General features: G+C 42.1%; 1 protein-coding gene across 2 annotated transcripts in view; it reads left to right on the top strand.

Annotated features, from left to right (window-relative positions):
- Positions 1 to 19,393, top strand: part of PIP5K1B (phosphatidylinositol-4-phosphate 5-kinase type 1 beta) — a 350,208-nt gene that overhangs the window by 319,748 nt on the left and 11,067 nt on the right. For both annotated transcript variants that reach the window (XM_047767738.1, XM_047767739.1), the window contains exon 14: positions 6,497 to 6,614. In XM_047767738.1, coding sequence (XP_047623694.1) covers positions 6,497 to 6,614 — 118 coding nt within the window. The remainder of the gene's footprint in view (positions 1 to 6,496; positions 6,615 to 19,393) is intronic.

Raw genomic sequence — 19,393 nt, forward strand, 5'->3', positions numbered from 1 at the left:
CTGCCATAACAAAGTACCACAGCCTAAGTGGCTTAAACAACAGAAATTTATTGTCTCATAGCTCTGGAGCCTGGAAGTTTGAGATCATGGTGTCAGCAGGGTTGGTTTTCTCTGAAGCCTCTCCCCTTGGCTTGTAGATGGCCATCTTCCTATCTTCACTGAGGTTGCTCTCTGTGCATGTCTGTGTCCTCACCTCCTCCTCGTCTTATAAGGATTGTATTGGATGAAAGCCACCCCGATGATCTCACTTAATCAACTCTTTAAAGAGCCTATCTCCAGAGTTCCCGTTGTGGCTCATCAGTAACAATCCAGACTAGGATCCATGAGGATACGTGTTTGATTCCTGGCCCCCTCAGTGGGTTTAGGATCCAGTGTTGCCATGAGCTGTGGTGTAGGTCTTAGACATGGCTCAGATCTGGCGTTGCTGTGTCTGTGGCATAGGTTGGCAGCTGCAGCTCCGATTCAACCCCTAGCCTGTGAACTTCCATATGCCCTGGGTGTGCCCCCCCAAAATAAATAAATATATAGTCTGTCTCCAAAGACAGACATGTACTGGGGATTAAGGACTTCAAGATATAAACAGAGGGTCAAGGGAGGCACACAGTTCAGCCCATAACACTAGCTGAACAAATATCTGAGACTGTTTTCCATTCTTTGGGGTATACACCCAGAAATGAAATTGCTGCCTCATATGGTAATTCTATTTTAACTTTGTGAGAAAGAAAAATGGGTTGCTTTGTAAAGCCTATTTTGCCCAAACCTTTCTGGCCATCATCACTCTTCTCAAACATAAGATCTCCATAGTGCACATCAAGCTCCAAATACTGCGTTTGTTTTTTGCTGGTTTATATCATTATTTTCAGGCTCTTAAGCTGAGGTTTATGCAGTGGCAAATTTCTAAACTTTGAGCTGAGATGACCATATAAAAGGTGTTTAATTGGACAACAAAGTTCAGATCCTAACCCTCTTCAACTGCAGTGTGACCTTGAGCAAATTACTGGGCCTCCCTGGGCCTCAGTTTCCTCATCATCGAAGTAGAGATGATGAGCTGATCATAAACAGAGGGGCCAGGCAGAGGTGATGCAAATGCGTCGAACAGGCCGGGTGTGACGCAGAAGAAAGCAGTGGGGACCCTGGGGAACTGGCGAGGACGTGCCGCAATCTCATTGCTACTCAGAAATGTGGGCTCAGAGTTGCCAGTTCTTCTTGTTTCTCATAAGAAAGGTTTTTGTGGGAATTTCCTGTTTCTTAATATAGCAATCATTTAAAGTTAAAAAAAAAAACTAGTTGGGCCAAAACACACAGATAGACTGGGTCTGTGGGCCAGCAGTTTGCAATCTTGTAGGTAAAGCATCCTCTGGGATGAAGGCCCCCTTAACCTCTGCTCATGCATCAGCCATGCTGGCTCTGTGACACTGCACATGGTCCCCAGGCTTATCCCAACCTGCTTGCACTCTCTCTCCACTTCACACCTTGAAATTGCAGAGCCCAGCTTTCTCATGTCAGGTCAACTAGATTTTTTTTCTCTCTTAGGAAAAAGAAACTGTTTTCTGAATGACTGGAAAACAAATCAGGATTGATTCAAAACAGAAAAGTCCAAAATGTATGTGACCGAAAATATCTATTCCATCAAATTTCTGGTATTTCTATTACTATGTACTAAGACATCAAATTTAGAGTCATGGCCCTTAGGAACCCTCCTCCACTGTTGGTGGGAGTGTTAACTGGAGAATACTCATTGTGGAGAACAGTACGGAGATTCCTTCAAAAAAAAAAAAAAAAACCACTAAAAATGGAGTTATATGGCGCATATGATTCAGCATTCCCTCTCCTGTGCATATATCTGGAAAAGGCAAATAACTCTAATTCTAAAAGATACATAGATATAATGTTTATAGCAGCACTATTTATAGTATCCAAGACATGGAAGCAGCCTAAATGGCCATCAACACATGAATGGATAAAGAAGATGAGGTACATAAATATAATGGAATATTACATAGGTATTAAAAAGAATGAAACAATGCCATTTGTAGCAACACGGATGGACCTAGAAACTATCATACTTAGTGAAGTAAGTCAGACAAAGACAGATATCATATGATATGACTTATTTGTGGAATCTAAAAAGATGATACACAGCTCACGGCAATGCCGGATCCTTAACCCACTGAAAAAAAATAAAAAAAGGTAAAGAGACGATACAGATGAACCTATTTACAAAACAGAAACAGACTCACAGACATAGAAAACGATCTTATGGTTACCAAAGGGGAAAGGGGGGAAAGATAAATTAGGATTTGGGAATTAGCAGATACAAGCTACTGTATATAAATTATATAAACAAGGACTTACTATACAGCACAGGAAACTATATTCAATATCTTACAATAACCTATTATGGAAAAGAATCTGAAAAAGTATATCTTTGTATATATATGTGTGTGTATGTATATTTTTTAATATAGATATAGGTATCTAAATCACTTTGCTTTACACCTGAAACTAACACAACATTGTAAATAAACTATATTTCAACTAAAAAAAAAAAAAAAAGAAGCATGACCCCTAGATGCCTCATGAAATTTCTATAAAATTCAACCATTTAAAATATACAGTTTTGTGGGTTTAGTATATTTACAAAGTTATGTAACTACTACCAGAATCCAAATTTGGAATATTCTCAATAGAATAAACAGAAATCCCATACTCAAAGTAGTCACTCACTCCCTGTTGCTTCCTCACCCATGTCCCTGGCAACCACCAACCTGCTTTCTATCTGGTAGATTTGCCTATTCTATACATTTCACCTAAATGAAATTATACAACACATGGTCCTCTATGACCAACTTCTTTCACTTACCATGTTTTCATTGGTCATCCATGTTAATTGCACATATCAATACTTTATTATTTTTAGTTGCCAAATAATATTCCATTGTGGGAAGTATTTATCCATTCATCAATTGGTGGACGTTTGAGTTATTTCCACTTGCTGGCAATTATGAGTAATGCTGCTATGAGTATTCGTGTGCAAGTTTTTCATGTAGACGTATGTTTTCTCTTTCCTTACATATATACCAACATGTGTAACTGCTGGGTCATATGGTTTTTAAGATCCACCAAACTGTTTTCCAGTATAGCTCTACCATCTTACATGCCCATCAGCAGTGAAGAAAGGCTCCAATGCCTCCACATCTGTCCCAACAGATTCTATTATTATCTGTCTTTTTTATTATCGCCATCCTGGGGGTGTAAAGTGGTATCTCACTGTGGTTTTGATTTGCATTGCCCTAATCACCAGTGATGCTGAACATCTTTTCATGTACTTATTGGCCACTTGAATATCTGCTTTGGAGAATGTCTGTTCAGATGCTTTGCCCATTTTTATTTGGGTTATTTGCCTTTTTATTGTTGTACTACAAGAGTTTTTATATTATCTGGATATAAGTCCCTGTGACCCTCATTTTTATCCCCCAAATTTAAGGATGCTCAGAATATTGTTACTAAGAAATTATAATATATGTGAGAAACAACATAAGTAACAGAAGGTTTTTTTAAGATGCTTATTTGATTTTATCAAATGTGACCATATGATACTGAAGAAATGTGGTATTTTTTCCCCTGTAATCCTGTTATATTTTAGCTAAAATAATTGATAAATGTACCTGTTAAATCCTGAAGAATATTCTATTTTTTTTCTATTTTAATTTGATCCTAACTATACTAGTGGCTCACTCATAGTTTCCAAAAGTGAAACATAAATATTAGATTGAAAAATATTTGCAAAATGGATTTACTCCTAAGGAGGTGAACTCTGAATCACAAAAGGACAGGAAAAAGAGGAGAATTATTTTTTTCTATATTTTATACTAAATGTGCTATTTAAAAAAATAAATTTTAAAAAGGAAAAAGCACTTTTAGAATATTCTTGGCCATACCCTTAATCTTAGGGTGGAAATAGTTAAAAAGTCATAGCTATAAAAACTCAGACAAGAAGAGTTAAACTTAAATTTGAATTTCATCAAATAAATTACACTTACAAAATAATTCAGAAGCTATTAGAGACTTTTTTAATTGTATAAAATGTAAACCAAAAAGTGGGGGGGGGGGGTAAAAGACAAAAGTCATGCCACACTTACATATTTTCTGACCACTTTGTTTCTTGCTTTGATGTTTAAGTAGGTAAAGAGTTCATCTCCCTCATAAGGCTTAACCAGGCAGGAATGTTCTCTACCCACAGGAGTAATGAATGAGTGGCATCTTAGCAGCTAAAAGGCAAAAGCATTTTTGCTCTTGATCCGAAAAATAACCCGGGCAATGTTCATTACCACGTAGTGCCTCTCCAGACGGCACCCCTTGAAACCTGATGGTTTATTTAACCTAAGAAATCTGTGAAGGTTCACAATATAAAGCCAACAACTTGAGGGAAAGAAGCCGCATTCACTCTGCTCTTTAAAATCAGTCAGGACAGCCTGCTTCCCATGTTGTGTCACCCATCTTGGGTTTTTGAAAAGCAAGAGGACTTTTTTTTTCTGTGTCCAGAGTTGAAGAGAAAATATAAGAAGCCAGAGTGAGATGGTTTTCATCCCTGAATCTCCACATTCTCAAATATCACCAGATGGAAGACCTATGAAAGAGCCCCACTTCCCTTTCCTCGTACTACTCATCTGGATTCTTCAGCTTTATTCATTATATGTTATGCAAATGAGCCTTCTTTATTAAGATCCCATGCAGTTGTTTTGTCAGATTTTTTTTAATATTCAGAAGCTCAGGTTTTCTAACTATTTCACGTATCTTCAATGAATAAGCCAGTGTGTACAGAAGTAGAATTAGATGTAGTTCCCAGACTAGGGGAGGACAGAGGAGTGTAAAGCCCTTGGTGGTCACCTATCCAGCTGGAAAACTCAGACAAGATCCGGAGGATGGTTTCAGATGGGGAGTTTTCAAAAGGGTGAGCTCAGAGCTCAGCCCCAAGGGTGGCGGGCCTGTGGAACACGGAGCTGAAGCCAGTCTTCTGCACTCCTGCTCCCAGGCCTCATGCCCAGGCAAAGCCAAAGCCCACCGCCTGGCTTGTCCTATGTGTCTGCTGGCCAGCATCTCTTCCACAATGCCACCATCACACGCTTCCATCCCTGCTTGCAGATATTTTGTTCTCACAAAAACCATCTCATGGAAAGTTTCCACATGGTAAAAACATAGCTTTTATTTCAGTGTACATTCCTGAGCCACTAAATTAATTCCCAGTACCATCAAGATGTACCCATTACTTCAACACTTAACACTTTATCGGGAGTTGCCTTTGTGGCTCAACGGTTAACGAACCCAACTAGGATCCATGAAGATTCAGGTGTAATCCCTGGCCTCACTCAGTGGGTTAAGGATCCGGTGTTGCTGTGAGCTGTGGTGTAGGTCACAGACAGGGCTTAAATCCCGAGTTGCTGTGGCTGTGGTGTAAGCCAGCAGCTGTAGCTGACTCAGCCCCTAGCCTGGGAACTTCCATATGCCATGGGTGTGGCCCTAAAAAGAAAAAAAAAGAAAAAAACCCTCATTATCATATCATGACAATCATATCAGGACAATATCATGTTGTCGCCCTTGTTACTAAAGGTACACCCAGACAGTTCTCACAAAGCACATAACAGAGTGATCAGTATTGATGTCATTCATTGTTACTCCAGGTGTCAGCCTTGGACCAGCAGCAAGAGCATCACCTAGGAGCTTGTTAGGAGTGCAGACTCCTGGGCTCCATTCAGACTCAATGAATCAAACTCTGGGGCTGGGGCCCAGGAGACTGGGCTTTTACCAGCCCCGCCTCCCCCCCCCCCCACCCCAGGAATTCTGATGCACATTTAGGTGTTTTGGAGGTTTTGTTTGTTTATGGCCACACCCAAGGCATATGGGAAGTTCTCCAGCCAGGGATGGAATCTGAGCCACTGCTGCTATGGCAACACCCAAGCCCCAAGCCGCTGCAGTCAGATTCTTAACCTGCTATGCCACATCAGGAACTCCACACACATTTAAGTTTGAGAACCATGGATGTAACTGAACCTTTCATGCCAAGAAAAAAATGGAAAGAAGTCATCAATGCTAATGAGACACAAGATTATCTTCTATACTAGCAAAGCACAAATACTGTTGAGAGAAGGATGTAAACAACAAGAATCAACTATTCAAAGTCAAAGATGACTGGTGGGCCTTGAGATTCCCAGCAGTCCACCCTCAAAAGGAGTGGGGCCCACAAACCCCCTCTCAGAAATGTAAATAAGTGTCTCATAGGCTGAAGCAGACAGAGAAAAGGCACTGCGCATAAGGCCAAATTCTTTCAACTCAGGTGAGCATACCTCTAGGTATCACCATATCTCCTTCGAACTCCCCAAATTTGTTTTCTTCCCCAAAAGCTTTCCCACCTCAGCCTCCTTAACCATAATTTTGGAGGGGTCCTAGGATTTTGTTCTGAAGGACACTGGCTTACCATTCTTCTTTCTTTTTCCAGTAAAGGGTTACCTTCCAGTTCAACCTTTACCTTGGAAGAGGGGACCATCTATTTGACTTCTGAGCCAAACACCCTGGAAATGCAGGATGATAATGCTTCTGTGCTTGACGTCTATTTAGTAAGTAAATCTCTCGTTGTTTCCCCTTCCCCTCCTGGCTTAAAAAGGGACCCAGGCCATAGTTTATACAAGAACAGGTTCTATAAGATCAGGCCTGCCTGGGTTTTAAAAGAGACAGTGGCACTCTGTCACTTATACAAATGGTGTGTCTTTTCACAAGTGTGTCATCCCTCTGTTCCTGTAGAACAGCATGCAGAACATCTAGGATAAAATGTTAAATCACCATATGTGATGAGAACTGATCCCCAAATGTTGAAACCAAGTGGGGCTCCTCGGGGTCATTACCCACAAACAACTGTCTTCTTTGACTCAACTGGATCCACCTCTGTGTGAATCATCTTTGCTTTGGGCTTACTCCCTTGAAAAACTGGAAGCCTAAGAGGTAGAGAACCAGGCTGTGGAAAAAACCTGAATTCAGTGCCAGGTAATCATGGCTCCCACCTTCCCTCAATTGTCACCAATCGGCTGCATGATCTCTTTAGAAATTTCTCATGTTATCGAATTAAGCCATGTGGACACTGCTTGGGCCCTGACCTGGCCTATCGCCCTCTGCCTTGGCGAGGGAAGATCCTTTTTGTTTGGGTTCATGGAGCCAAATAATGAAACCGAAGCTGAGATCAGTGCTGCGCAACTTTCTTCAATGGCCGAAGAATGGAGAAGCAAGAACTTAGTTGACAGATCAACCCACATAATGAGAAGGATTAGATTTTAAAGAGTAAAGACAAAGGGAGGGGGAGTGATGCTAAGAATGGGGAGGCATGTGCCTTAGTCTACTGGAGAAGGGGTGGGGCTTCTCCGAGGGAGCGGGGTGCCACCCTCTTTTTATCTTTTCTTGGTCCTTAATTTCTGGTCATGGCCGCCAGTAAGTGTGTCATTTAATTTGTTAATGTAGTAAAACCAGCTCATAAGGAGACTGAGGGTCTGTTGGAGGTCAGATCTGTCACCTTCTCCATCCCAGCTGGTTCCATCTAGTTTCTTGGTTTGTTTCTCCTTTTAACTTCTGTTCTTACCTTGGCCCATGTGACTTAAAGATTTATGTTAATTCCTGTTAAAGTTAGAAGTTGGCAAGTTTTGAGCAAGGTCCTGGAGCAGCCCTGGCAACACTCTCTGTCCTTATTTGCCAAAGGAGGGAAATAACACCTGTCCTCACTGCCCCACAAGGCTGTGCGGAGGATCCTGAGTGATCACATGTGGGAACACCCTTGAGTGCTCGTCAAGTTGTCCATAGAGCCACGATTAAATTGTTAAGATGAAGCCCAGGAGTTCCCGTCATGGCTCAGTGGAAACGAATCTGACTAGCATCCATGAGGACACAGGTTCGATCACTGGCCTTGCTCAGTGGGTTAAGGATCCAGCATTGCCATAAGGTGTGGTGTAGGCCGAAAACATGGCTTGAATCCTGCATTGCTGTGGCTGTGGCGTAGGCTGGCAGCTGTAGCTCGGATTCGACACCTAGCCTGGGAACTTCGATATGCCGTGGGTGCAGCCAGAAAATAAAATAAAATAAAAAGTAAAAATTAAAAAAAAAAAAAAAGAAAAGATGAGGCCCAGAAAGATCCCCCGAAGGGCTAGACTGCAAAAGAGGAGACTGAGTATTTTACCCTACAAAGTACATCCCAGGCTCATTTTCCACCTCTTTGTACAGCTGCACGAAGTCTCATGAAATGGGAGGTGCTGGTTCAGGGTTTTCTACTGTGTGTGTGTATGTGTCTTTTTTAGGACTGCACTCATGGCATATGGAGGGTTTTCTACTGTGTGTGTGTGTGTGTGTGTGTGTCTTTTTTAGGACTACACTCATGGCATATGGAGGTTCCCAGGCTAGGGGTCAAATTGGAGCTGCAGTGGCTGGCCTATGCCACAGCCACAGCAGTGTGGGATCCGAGCCATGTCTGTGATCTACACCACAGCTCACAGCAACACCAGATCCTTAACCCACTGAGTGAGGCCAAGGATCAAACCCTCATCCTCGTGGACACTAGTCGGGTTTGTTAAACACTTAGCCATGATGGGAACTCCAGGATTTTCTACTTTTTAAAGCTTTGCTGAGCCTAAGCAAACCCTCTCCATCCCTCTCAGTGTACAGGCTCAAGTTTGGGCATCACCACCACTTGGGGTGTGTGTCTATAGCAGCACATCTCCACAGCCCCATTTTATGCTTCCCCGTATCCCCCAGCCTCACACTCTATGTCCTCAGGTGTACTCTGTAGGACACCAGTCACCCAGATTGTTACACTGCAGCCCAAACCCAGCTAGTGCCTTCTCCCCTCTCCCAGAGCAACATCCAGAGTCCTTAAGGCCCTATGCCTGTCTGGTCGCCTCCCTGCAGACCACCTCCCTTACTCTGGCCTCCTTGCAGATGACATTCCAGCCACATTCTGACTGGAATGAGGTAGTACCTCATTATAGTTTTGATTTGCATTTCTCTAATAATTAGAGATGCTGAGTATCTTTTCATTTGTTTGCTGTCCATCCATCTATCTTCTTTGGAGAAATGTCTATTTAGGTCTTCTGCCCATTTTTCAATTGGGTTGTTTTTTGCTGTTGTTGCATTATATGAGTTGTTTGTACATTTTGGAGATTAAGCCCTTGTCAGTTGCATCATTTGCAAATATTTTCTCCCATTCTCTAGGTTGTCTTTTCAGTTTTTGGGTTTTTTGTTTGTTTGTTTTTGTCATCTTTTTGTCTTCTTAGGGCTGAACCTGCGGTATATGGAGGTTCCAAGGCTAGGGATCTAATTGGAGCTGTAGCTGCCGGCCTATGCCAGAGCCACAGCAACATCAGATCCGAGCCATATCTGTGGCCTACACCACACCTCCTGGCAACGCCAGATCCTTAACCCACTGAGCGAGGCCAGGGATCGAACCCGCAACCTCATGGTTCCTAATCAGATTCGTTTCTATTGAGCCATGACGGGAACTCCTGTCTTGTCAGTTTTATTTATGGTTTCCTTTGCTGTGCAAAACTTTTTAAGTTTGCTTAGGTCCCATTTGTTTATTTTTGTTTTTATTCCTATTGCCTCGGGAGACTGACCTAAGAAAACTTTTGTATGATTTATGTCAGAGAATGTTTTGCCTCTGTTATCCTCTAGGAGTTTTATGGTATCGTGTCTTATGTTTAAGTCTTTAAGCTATATTGAGTTTATTTTTGTGCATGGTATGAGGGCGTGTTCTGATTTCACTGATGTACGTGCAGCTGTCCAGTTTTCCCAGCACCATTTGCTGAAGAGACTATCTTTTGCCCTCGATCAGACAACAAGGTGATGTGGCAAGAAAAACAGATAAAAGGACACAGACAAATTTGACTTTATAATAAACATTGATTATTTTTAAAATTTAATACAGAATGTGAAAGTTCAAGAAGAATGGTGTAAGGGAAAGAGTTGGGTATTGTTGGAAGAGCACAGGATTTTGTTTTTCACTGAATTATAGTTGACTTATGTTAGTTTCAGATAATTTGATATATATACTCCATATAAAGTTATTATAAATATTGGCTATATTCCTTGGGCAATATATATATTACCTACATCCTTGTAACTTGTTTATATCTAGTAGTTTATACCTCTAAATCCCCTTCACCTATCTTGTCCCTCCTGTCACCTCTCTCCCCTCTGGAACCAATAATGTGTTCTCCATTTGTGAGTCTGTTTTGTTATATTCAATTGTTTGTTGTTGTTGTTTTTTTTAAGATACCACATACAAGTGAAAACATAGAGTATTTGTCTTTCTTTGTCTATTTCACTAATTATAATACCCTCCAGCTCAATCCATGTTGTTGCAAATGGCAAAATTTTCATTCTTTTTTTATGGCTGAGTAGTACTCCAGTGTGTGTGTGTGACATCTTCATTCATTCATTTATTGATAGGCATTTAGGTTGCTTCCATAACTTGACTATTGAAAATAATGCTGCAGTGAATATATACATGCAGGTATTTTTTTGATCTAGTGTTTTCATTTTTTTCAGGTATATACCCAGGAGTGGAATTGCTGGGTCATATGATAATTGCATTGGTTTTTTTTTTTCAATTTTTTGAGGAACCTCGTACTGTTTTCCATAGTGGCTGTACCAGTTTATATTTCCACCAACAGTGTACTAGGGTTCCCTTTTCTCTACGTCCTTGCCAACACTTACTGTTTGTTGTCTCTGAAGATAACCATTATGACAGGTGTGAGGTGATGTCTCATTGTGGTTTTGATTTGCATTTTCCTGATGTTTACACATGATTAGTGATGGTGAGCCCATTTTTTAATCAGGGTGGGTGGGTGTGTGTGTGTGTGTGTATACATCTACATACACACAACATACACACAGAGGAGAAAGAAAGAGAGTTGTCTTGGTTATTTCAAATAGTGCTGCAGTAGTGACTGGGGTACATGTATCTTTTTGAATTATGGGTTTTCTCTGGATAGATGCCCAGGAGTGGGATTGCTGGATCATAGGGTAGCTCTGTTTTTAGTTTTTTAAGGAAGCTTTATACTATTCTCCATAGTGGTTGTACCAATTTACACTCCCATAAAGAGGCTAGGTGGGTTCCCTTTCCTCCACATCCTCTCTGGCCTTTACTGTTTGTAGGTATTTTGATGATGGCCATTCTGACTGGTGTGAGGTGACAATGAGGTGATACCTCATTGTAGTTTTGACTTGCATTCCTCTAATAACTAGCAGTGTTGAGCATCTTTTCATATGTTTTTTGGTTGTCTATATGTCTTCTTTGGAGAAATGTCTATATCTTCTGTCCATTTTTTGATTGGGTGTTTGGTTTTTTGATATTGAACCTACATGAGTTGTTTGTATATTTTGGAGATTAAGCCCTGGTCGGTCACATCATTTGTAACATAGCGTTTTGAATAATAATTATAATGGCCACACTGAGCTCATAAGGTATGCAGGCACCATCCCAGTGCTTTTCTTATGCTAGCGCTTTCAAGAGGCAGGTGTTGCATTTGTCTCCCTTCATACATATAAGGAATCTGAGGTTTACCTGATCAGTTCTCAGAGTTTGTCAATGGCAGAGCCAAAATTCAAATCTAGCTCCAACTTCAACACACTATCACTAGGGTGTTAGTTATCACTGTAGTGTTAACCAGGAGGGAGCTCATCACTGTCGTTGTTACTGACCACCAAGTCGGTCTCATTGGAATTATGCTCCTGATGAAAGTGAGAGATGGATCTAAAAAGGAAGAAGTGAGGGTTTTATTTTGAGAAATTTTTATAAAATTCCACTTTCATCGTCATTTATTTTTCTCTCTTTTTTTTTTTTTTTTTTTTTTTGAGGTTCTAGTCTAGCAGTTCTTAAACCTTCTGATCTCTGGATCCCTTTACCTTCTAAAAATTGAGGATCCAAAGAGCTTTTGCGTATGTGGGTTACTTTGTAATTTAAAAATTAAAATGAGAAAAGTCATTCATTCTTTCAAAATAATAACTCTACAATGTTATTTTCCATAACAAAAATAAACTTAATGAAAAGAGTGACATCATTTCACCATTTCACATTTTTGCAATCCCCTTGTCTAACCGAGGAGAAGAAGCTGGATTCTCAGCTCTGCTTCTCCATTGGTCTGGTGTGCTCGGGCACATCACTGTATTCCACCGTGCACCTGTGAGAGGGAAAGACCAAAAGGCAAGTAACATCTCAGTATTATAGGAAGATAGTCTTTCCTCCTGGATCCCCCAAAATGGGCCTCCCCACACCATTGTTCTAATACTTTACCTTAGTCTCTTCACCTCTTGCAGAACCAAATGGGACATGAATTAATTAGAAATAGGCCTTGGATTCTATACTCTATATTATATACTATATACTCTATATTCTATATATATTTTATATACTATAAGTTATATACATACATACCCTATATTCTATAGCTCTGCCTCTCATTAATCATTGATCTTGTATTAGTCACCCTTTTTAGCCCTCAGTTTTTTCATCCATGAAATGGATCATTAAACCCCCTCTTAAGACCCCTCCAGCTCTGACTGGGCATGACCTATTCTAAATGTCAAGGATTTTTTTCCAGAATAGCTAGAGCTGTTTCCCCAAATTTCCCTGTTTCATCGCATATTCTACCATCAACCTTCACAGTATTTAATTTTTGTGGCAATACATCTAGAAGTTCTGCCCCATTAACTTATAATTCCAGGAAGTATTTTCATGCTGGAGATTTTTATTTTGCATGCTTTTCCAATCTGAAAAGATACAGCTCATTGCCTTCCCTTCAATATTTTCATTTGCCTCCACATTGCAAAAGAGTGAATGGCAGAGAAAGTGTCAGAAGGGAAAACCAATCTTGCCTGTACCTTTGTTCTCCTTGCTCTTGACCTCGTTAGAATCCTCTTTATCACAGCCATCCTTACTGAAAGGGCAGTTGAAGATTTCTGTGGTGACATTGTGTTAGGTGTTGTAACCAAACATAGTCATCAGATTTCTCCTGTAATGTTCTCCTTTAAGAATTGGTAGGTGCAATGAATCCTGTAATGCTATTATTTGTATACTAATAGACAATGCTATTTATATATCCCTTTAAAATATGATTTAAACTCAAGTGATTCATGTACATCAGATAATATAAGAAACTTCCTTTTTAAAGACCCTCTCACAGAATTCCCCCTGTGGCTCAGCTGTTAATGAACCCGACTAGTATCCATGAGCACTTGGGTTCAATCCCTGGCCTTGCTCCATGGGTTAAGGATCTGGCATTGCCATGAGCTGTGTGAGCTGTGGTATAGACTAACGGCTTCAGCTCCGATTCACTCCCTAGCCTGGGAACCTCCATATGCTGCAGGCATGGCCGTAAAAAGACAAAAAAAAAAAAAAATCCACTCACATTATGTGCATGTAAATCAGACCAGCTTTCCTGCTTTTTCCAATGACTTGACATGAAATTAAAAGGATAGGTTACCTGAAAAGGCCACTAATTGTTCCATCATCCTTATTCAGGCATTTGGTTCCTAGCTATCACCTGGAAAAGGCCATTCATTCACCTTCACACTAATCATTCCAGGCTATCTGATTTGTTTTCAGATATTCAACTCAAGGGAAGTGTTTTGAAGATGATTTTATCCAGTGACCAAAGATGTGTTTTCCACTGAATTTTGAGTTGACGACACAGATGAGGGTATTTAAAAGAATACAACAGAAATGAGCAGGCTCTATTGATTTTAAATGGGCAATCACACAGTCTTCATAATAGAGCCAGATTCCACTTTCTGAATGGTCTCAGCTATTCTAAGGCACCAATCACTGTAGCTGTTATGTCAGTTCCTCAGGCAGCTTCTTTGCCTGATACGAATGTAATTTGGTGTTAATGGGAAGAGGAACAAGCAACAAAAAGCACTGCAGCTGAAAAATGTCGTGGGCAAGAATGTCCTTTTTTATGAGTAGCTGGGAATGGGTGGGTAAGTGGGAGATAATGGGATTGCTTTTTAAAATAATATAAACATTTCAAAGAGGGCTGCCAGAAAACAACGATTTTCTTCTCTTATTTAGTCCTGAGGTTATGCCCCTTTTCTTTTTACACTTTCCATATTAACAGCCTTGCAATAATATGTCCTTGCATCCAGATAAGTGTTTCTGCAAGATGTCTGTTTGAAGTGCAGAAATAGCTGTGAGCAAAGAAACAGTTAAGCCATTTATTTTTCAGCCATGCCAGTCTGGGAGATTAGGACTCTGATGTGCAGCTGCTGGACAGCTTGGTTATTTAGTGTGTCTTTAGGGTGGTTAATAATACTCTTTGATCATAGGATGAAGGGTGGCAGAGAAGTGAAAATGATTGAATTAACAGCTTATCATACTATTAAGTGGGAGAAAAGCCTGAGAAAAAGAAGAAAAACACTCTAAATTAGGTCACGGGGGTCCTAGAAAATTCAGTGAGACTTTGTGGCAAGACAGACTGCATTTCTGGACTTGACTCCGACCTGACTTGGCTGGCATCGAAGTTAATGACCTGTATGTAAAGTATCAAGTCTCTTTAATCACTCCTTGCATGAGCCAGCATTGGCTGCTGCCCAAGATATTTATTCGAAACAGTGGCAATTCTATCCCTGCTCAGCAGAGAGCTAGATTCCCCATCAACCAAAGATGCTGCTCAAGGTTTTGGTAGGTTTTAGAGCAAAATAGGAAGAGAAGAGGCAGAGGCTGCCTTTGGTTTGGAAGGCATTTCACCAGAATGCCGTTCCCTTCCATTGGTATGACCATATCGAGAAATGAAGAGATTTCAGAAAGGGCAAAATAGGACCCTTTTTTTTCTTTCTTTCTTTCTTTTTTTTTTTTTTTTAAATCTCCAGGAAGGATGACCCTCTTAAGTCATTGAACAAATACCGTTTCTAAGACATGTGAAAGGGCTGAAAAAGACCTGGCTACCTGAGCCCTGTGGCACCTAGAAGGGATTCCTGTGCTCAGACAAGAATGACGCCAGCTTCAAATTAATGAGGCAACCTGTCTGTCTGGATTTAGGAGGTCACCGTAGGAATTTTTTTTAAAACAAACAGTATGAAACTATGGTTTAAGGATCAGCGTAGGTAATTGGAGTCAGAATTATAAAGGCATAACTGGCTTTTTAGTTAGGTGAGACCCAGAATTAACAATTGAGTGACGGCAGGCAGGGTTTCGGTGGATATTTTTTTCTGTTTTGTCCTAGCTTTGCAATGAATTGTGGCCTCGTGGGCCAGCTGGATTTCCACCTTGCTCAAGGCCAGTTCTGCGTCCAGCTTGCCCGAGTCTCCTGTCCATCCCAGCTCCCAGCCTGCTGGTCCCATTATTCTTCTTTCCGTACCTCCTAACCCTGGCCTCTCTCTCCTTCTCCACTCTCCCTGGGCTCTGCCTGCTGCTTCTCTTTCTGATCCTCATCTCCATCTTTTCCCTTGTCATAGGAAGCCAGTGTCCGCTAGCCTCCTGAACATTTCCAACTCTTGGAAACAGAGAGTTTGAGGAGGAACAGTTTCTAATGTATGAACTTGGGTTCCACCAGGCCCTGAGCCTTCAGGAAACTGCTAGTATATTCAAAAGGAACCGGGTCAGGGACACATGAGAACTGTAGGGAAAGCAAGTCGAAATCCTACCGTGGACCTCGTGAGCAGGGCTGTCTTCTTTTATACTGTTCACTCTCCTGGGATCTGAGGAGGAATGGGGAAAATGAGTGAAAAGGAGAATGCATACATACTGTCCACTTCATAAAAAACTCAGGCCTCCCCACGTGGGACGGGTGGTGTGCAGTTGAGCCTGGAGTGGGACATGAGGACCTGGCTTCCCTTTGGTTTCTCTCTGCCTGTGCTCTGCAGGCTGTCTCAACAAAGTACCACAGCCTGGGGCTTAAACCACAGAAAGGTCTCCCAGCCTGGAGGCTAGAATTCTGCGGTCAAGATGCTCACAGGGCCCGGCCCCTTCTGAAGCCTCGAGGAAAGGATCTTTCCTAGCTTCTGCCAGCTTCTGGTGGTCCACGTGGTCTATGGTGTGGTCTGACTTGCAAACTCTAATCTCTGCCCCAGTCTTTACACTGCCTTCCTCCCTGTGACTCTCTGAGTCCTTTTTATTTATGAGGACACCAGTGACTGGATTTAGGGCCCACCCTCCTCCAGTGTGACTTCATCTTTACTAGTTATATCTGCAAAGGCCATATTTCTGAATAAGGTCACATTCCCAGGTGAACATGAATTTTCGGGGACACTATTCTACCAACTACACTGTCTTACTGAGGACATGGAAAAGGACACACATGCTCTTGGCCCCATTCACTTCTCTTCTCCCTGGCTAAGTCACTGTGAGGTTGAGTAGATGTTTCCAAATTATTGCAGAGTTCCTAGAGTGGCTCAACTGTAACAAACCCAACTAGTATCCATGAGGATGCAGATTCAATCCCTGGCCTCACTCAGTGGGTTAAGAATCCAGCATTGCTATAAGCTGTGGTGTAGATCACAGGTATGGCTCAGATCTGGCATTGCTGTGGCTGTGGCATAGGCCAACAGCTACAGCTCCGATTTGACCTCGGGTCTGGGAACTTCTATATGCCGAGGATGCAGCCCTAAAAAGAAAAAAAAAAAGTTATTATTGATTCCTCACAAAAAAGCGTCCAGTAAATGAATGTTGTAACAGATACAGTCACTTGTTGGGGACATACTGTGCAACAGAAATAAAATCCCGGAGTTTCCGTCGTGGCGCAGTGGTTAACGAATCCGACTAGGAACCATGAGGTTGCAGGTTCAATCCCTGCCCTTGCTCAGTGGGTTAACGATTCGGCATTGCCGTGAGCTGTGGTGTAGGTTGCAGAAGCGGCTTGGATCCTGCGTTGCTGTGGCTCTGGCTTAGGCTGGCGGCCACAGCTCCGATTAGACCCCTAGCCTGGAAACCTCCATATGCCGCGGGAGCGGCCCAAGAAATTGCAAAAAGACAGAAAAAAAGAAAGAAAGAAAGAAAATCCCTGAGGATGGACCAGGGCATTTGTATTTTTTAAAAACTCCTCACATGTCCAAGGCTGAGATCCAGTCAGCTTGTTGACAGGGTTTTTGAGCTCTGAGCATGTTAAATTCTCCTGTGCTGGATTTAAGGGAAAGCTATGTCAGACCCCTAAGATCCCCTGGTATAATGGTTGGCAGTTAGCTTTGCTTTACATCAGGGGAAAAATGAACTTGGTTCTAAGGTGAACCCTACCACAGTCACGTTTATGAACGGGGTTTGGGACTGAATTCCTGCAGCAGACCCTACTGCCACCTGCTGGTTGGAAGGCGCCTCTGACCAACCTGGTAAGAAGTGATTGAGGTCCTTGAATTGAAATCCCCTATTAAGTGGGCGGGCGAGGCTCAGAGGATGGTCTCAACCCCGGGGTACTTTATGGTAGCCTCTCAGTGCTGTGTAGCATGCTGAGCAGGGCACATTCTTCAAGTGGCAAAGGATGTGCACTCTGACAGACCCAGCATCTACCACCATTAAAGGTGGACTGGAGGTGGCAGTTACAATCAGGCACAACAGTGAAAGTGCTGAACTTGCCTAGGATCCTAGCGTGCCCTTCTCCCCCATCAGGGCCAGTTCCACTTGAGCCTCTTTGAAAAGGTCCCTCGGCCATTTGGGGATTAGGACAGACAGTATTTCTACTGCTGAGGCAGCGGCTTTAATGAAGTATCAACAAGTATGGGTGGAAAAAGCCCGTTTTTCACTTTCAGTCTTTGACAGATTGTTCCTTAGAGCCTTGCCACCCCAGGGGACTATAGCTTTTGCAGTAACTGACAACAGAGGATAGGATTAAGTACAATATAGATTTCTTTTTTTTTTTTTTGCTTTTTTAGGGCCATGCCCACGGCATGTGGAAGTTCTCAGGTTAGGGGTCAAATCAGAGCTGCAGCTGCCAGCCTATGCCACAGCCACCGCAAAGCTAAATCCACACTGTGTCTGTGACCTATGCCACAGCTCATGGCAACACTGGATCTTTAACCCACTGAGCGAGGCCAGGGATCAAATCTACATCCTCATGGATACTAGTCAGGTTCGTTATCACTGAGCCACAGTGGGAACTCCTATAGATCCTTATTTAAAAAAAAAAAATACTTTCCAAATCCCAGTAAAGGCTCCTGGGCATTTCCTAAAACAGCCATAACAAAGTACCACAAACTGGGTGGCATAAACAACAGAAATGGATTGTCCCACAGTTCTGGAAGCTAGAAGTCCAAGATCAAGGTTGGCAGAGTTGTTTCCTTCTGAGAACTGTAAGGGAAGGATAGGTTCCCTCCTTGGCCTATGGATGTCTATCTTCTCCCTGTTTCTCCCCTCTGTGTGTCTGTCTCTGTGTCCAGATTTCCCTTTTTTAAGGACACCAGTCATACTGAATCAGGGCTCATCATAGTGACCTTATTTTAACTTACCTCTGTAAAGAGCCTATGTCCAAATAATGTCACATTGTGAGGGACTTGGGGTTATGGCTTCAATGTATGAGTGAAGAGTGGGGATGGGGGATAATTCAATCCATGCTGCTACTCTGTGTTGCTGTAAAGAGAAATGGTACCATGCTGAGAGGGGAAAGTCTTGAGGGGGGGTACAGCTTTTAGCTCCTCACTCTTGACTATGGCTAAGGCCACTGGCATTTTACCCTTTCCCTTCCACCATAGGGAGAGAGAAGCCAGTGGCCTTGTTCCAAGGCAGCGCTCCTTTTCAAATGAAACCAGTACCATATTCCTCTCCTTATTTTTTCAGAGTGAATGTGGTTGTTGCCGCAGGGCTCTGTGATGCATTAGATGATAAGGTAGCCATTTAGATTTGCAATTAGCAGAAGTCACTCTCTTGCTGCAAAGTCCCCTGTAGAATTGTCAGCCTGTATAAATCACTGATGCCCTCAGGCTTCTCTTGGGCCTTTGGAAAACAAATTAATCAGGCAGGGAACTGTGTTAAAATATTGCTGCTGCATTAACAGTTTTGAAATGAGAGGCCATAATCCTCATCCATCCCATGAGACGTCCAAGATCAGTGCCAACTTTTTTCTTAGGTCTGTTCTCATCTTATCAGCCATCTATCTGCTGGTTGGTGTGGAAAGCTCTGATAGGGCATTTGAAGGCTGGCAGCAGGCCTGGCACTCCATGTGCTGCCAACACCTCAGAATTCAACAAACATTCTACCAGATTGGGCACAATGTAGTTGTTTTCATCCAAACTGTACGTACCCTTCAAGGTCATTCTAAATCCCACCTTCTGCCTCAAGGCTTTTTGCTTAAGGCCCTGCAGTCCCTGGTTCTTAGAGAAGAATAATTTCACTGCTGATTCTGAGTCTAAATATTTTTTAAAATGTCATGTTAGGAAATTT

The sequence above is a fragment of the Phacochoerus africanus genome, chromosome 2, assembly GCF_016906955.1.
Source record: "Phacochoerus africanus isolate WHEZ1 chromosome 2, ROS_Pafr_v1, whole genome shotgun sequence".
Taxonomy (NCBI): domain Eukaryota; kingdom Metazoa; phylum Chordata; class Mammalia; order Artiodactyla; family Suidae; genus Phacochoerus; species Phacochoerus africanus.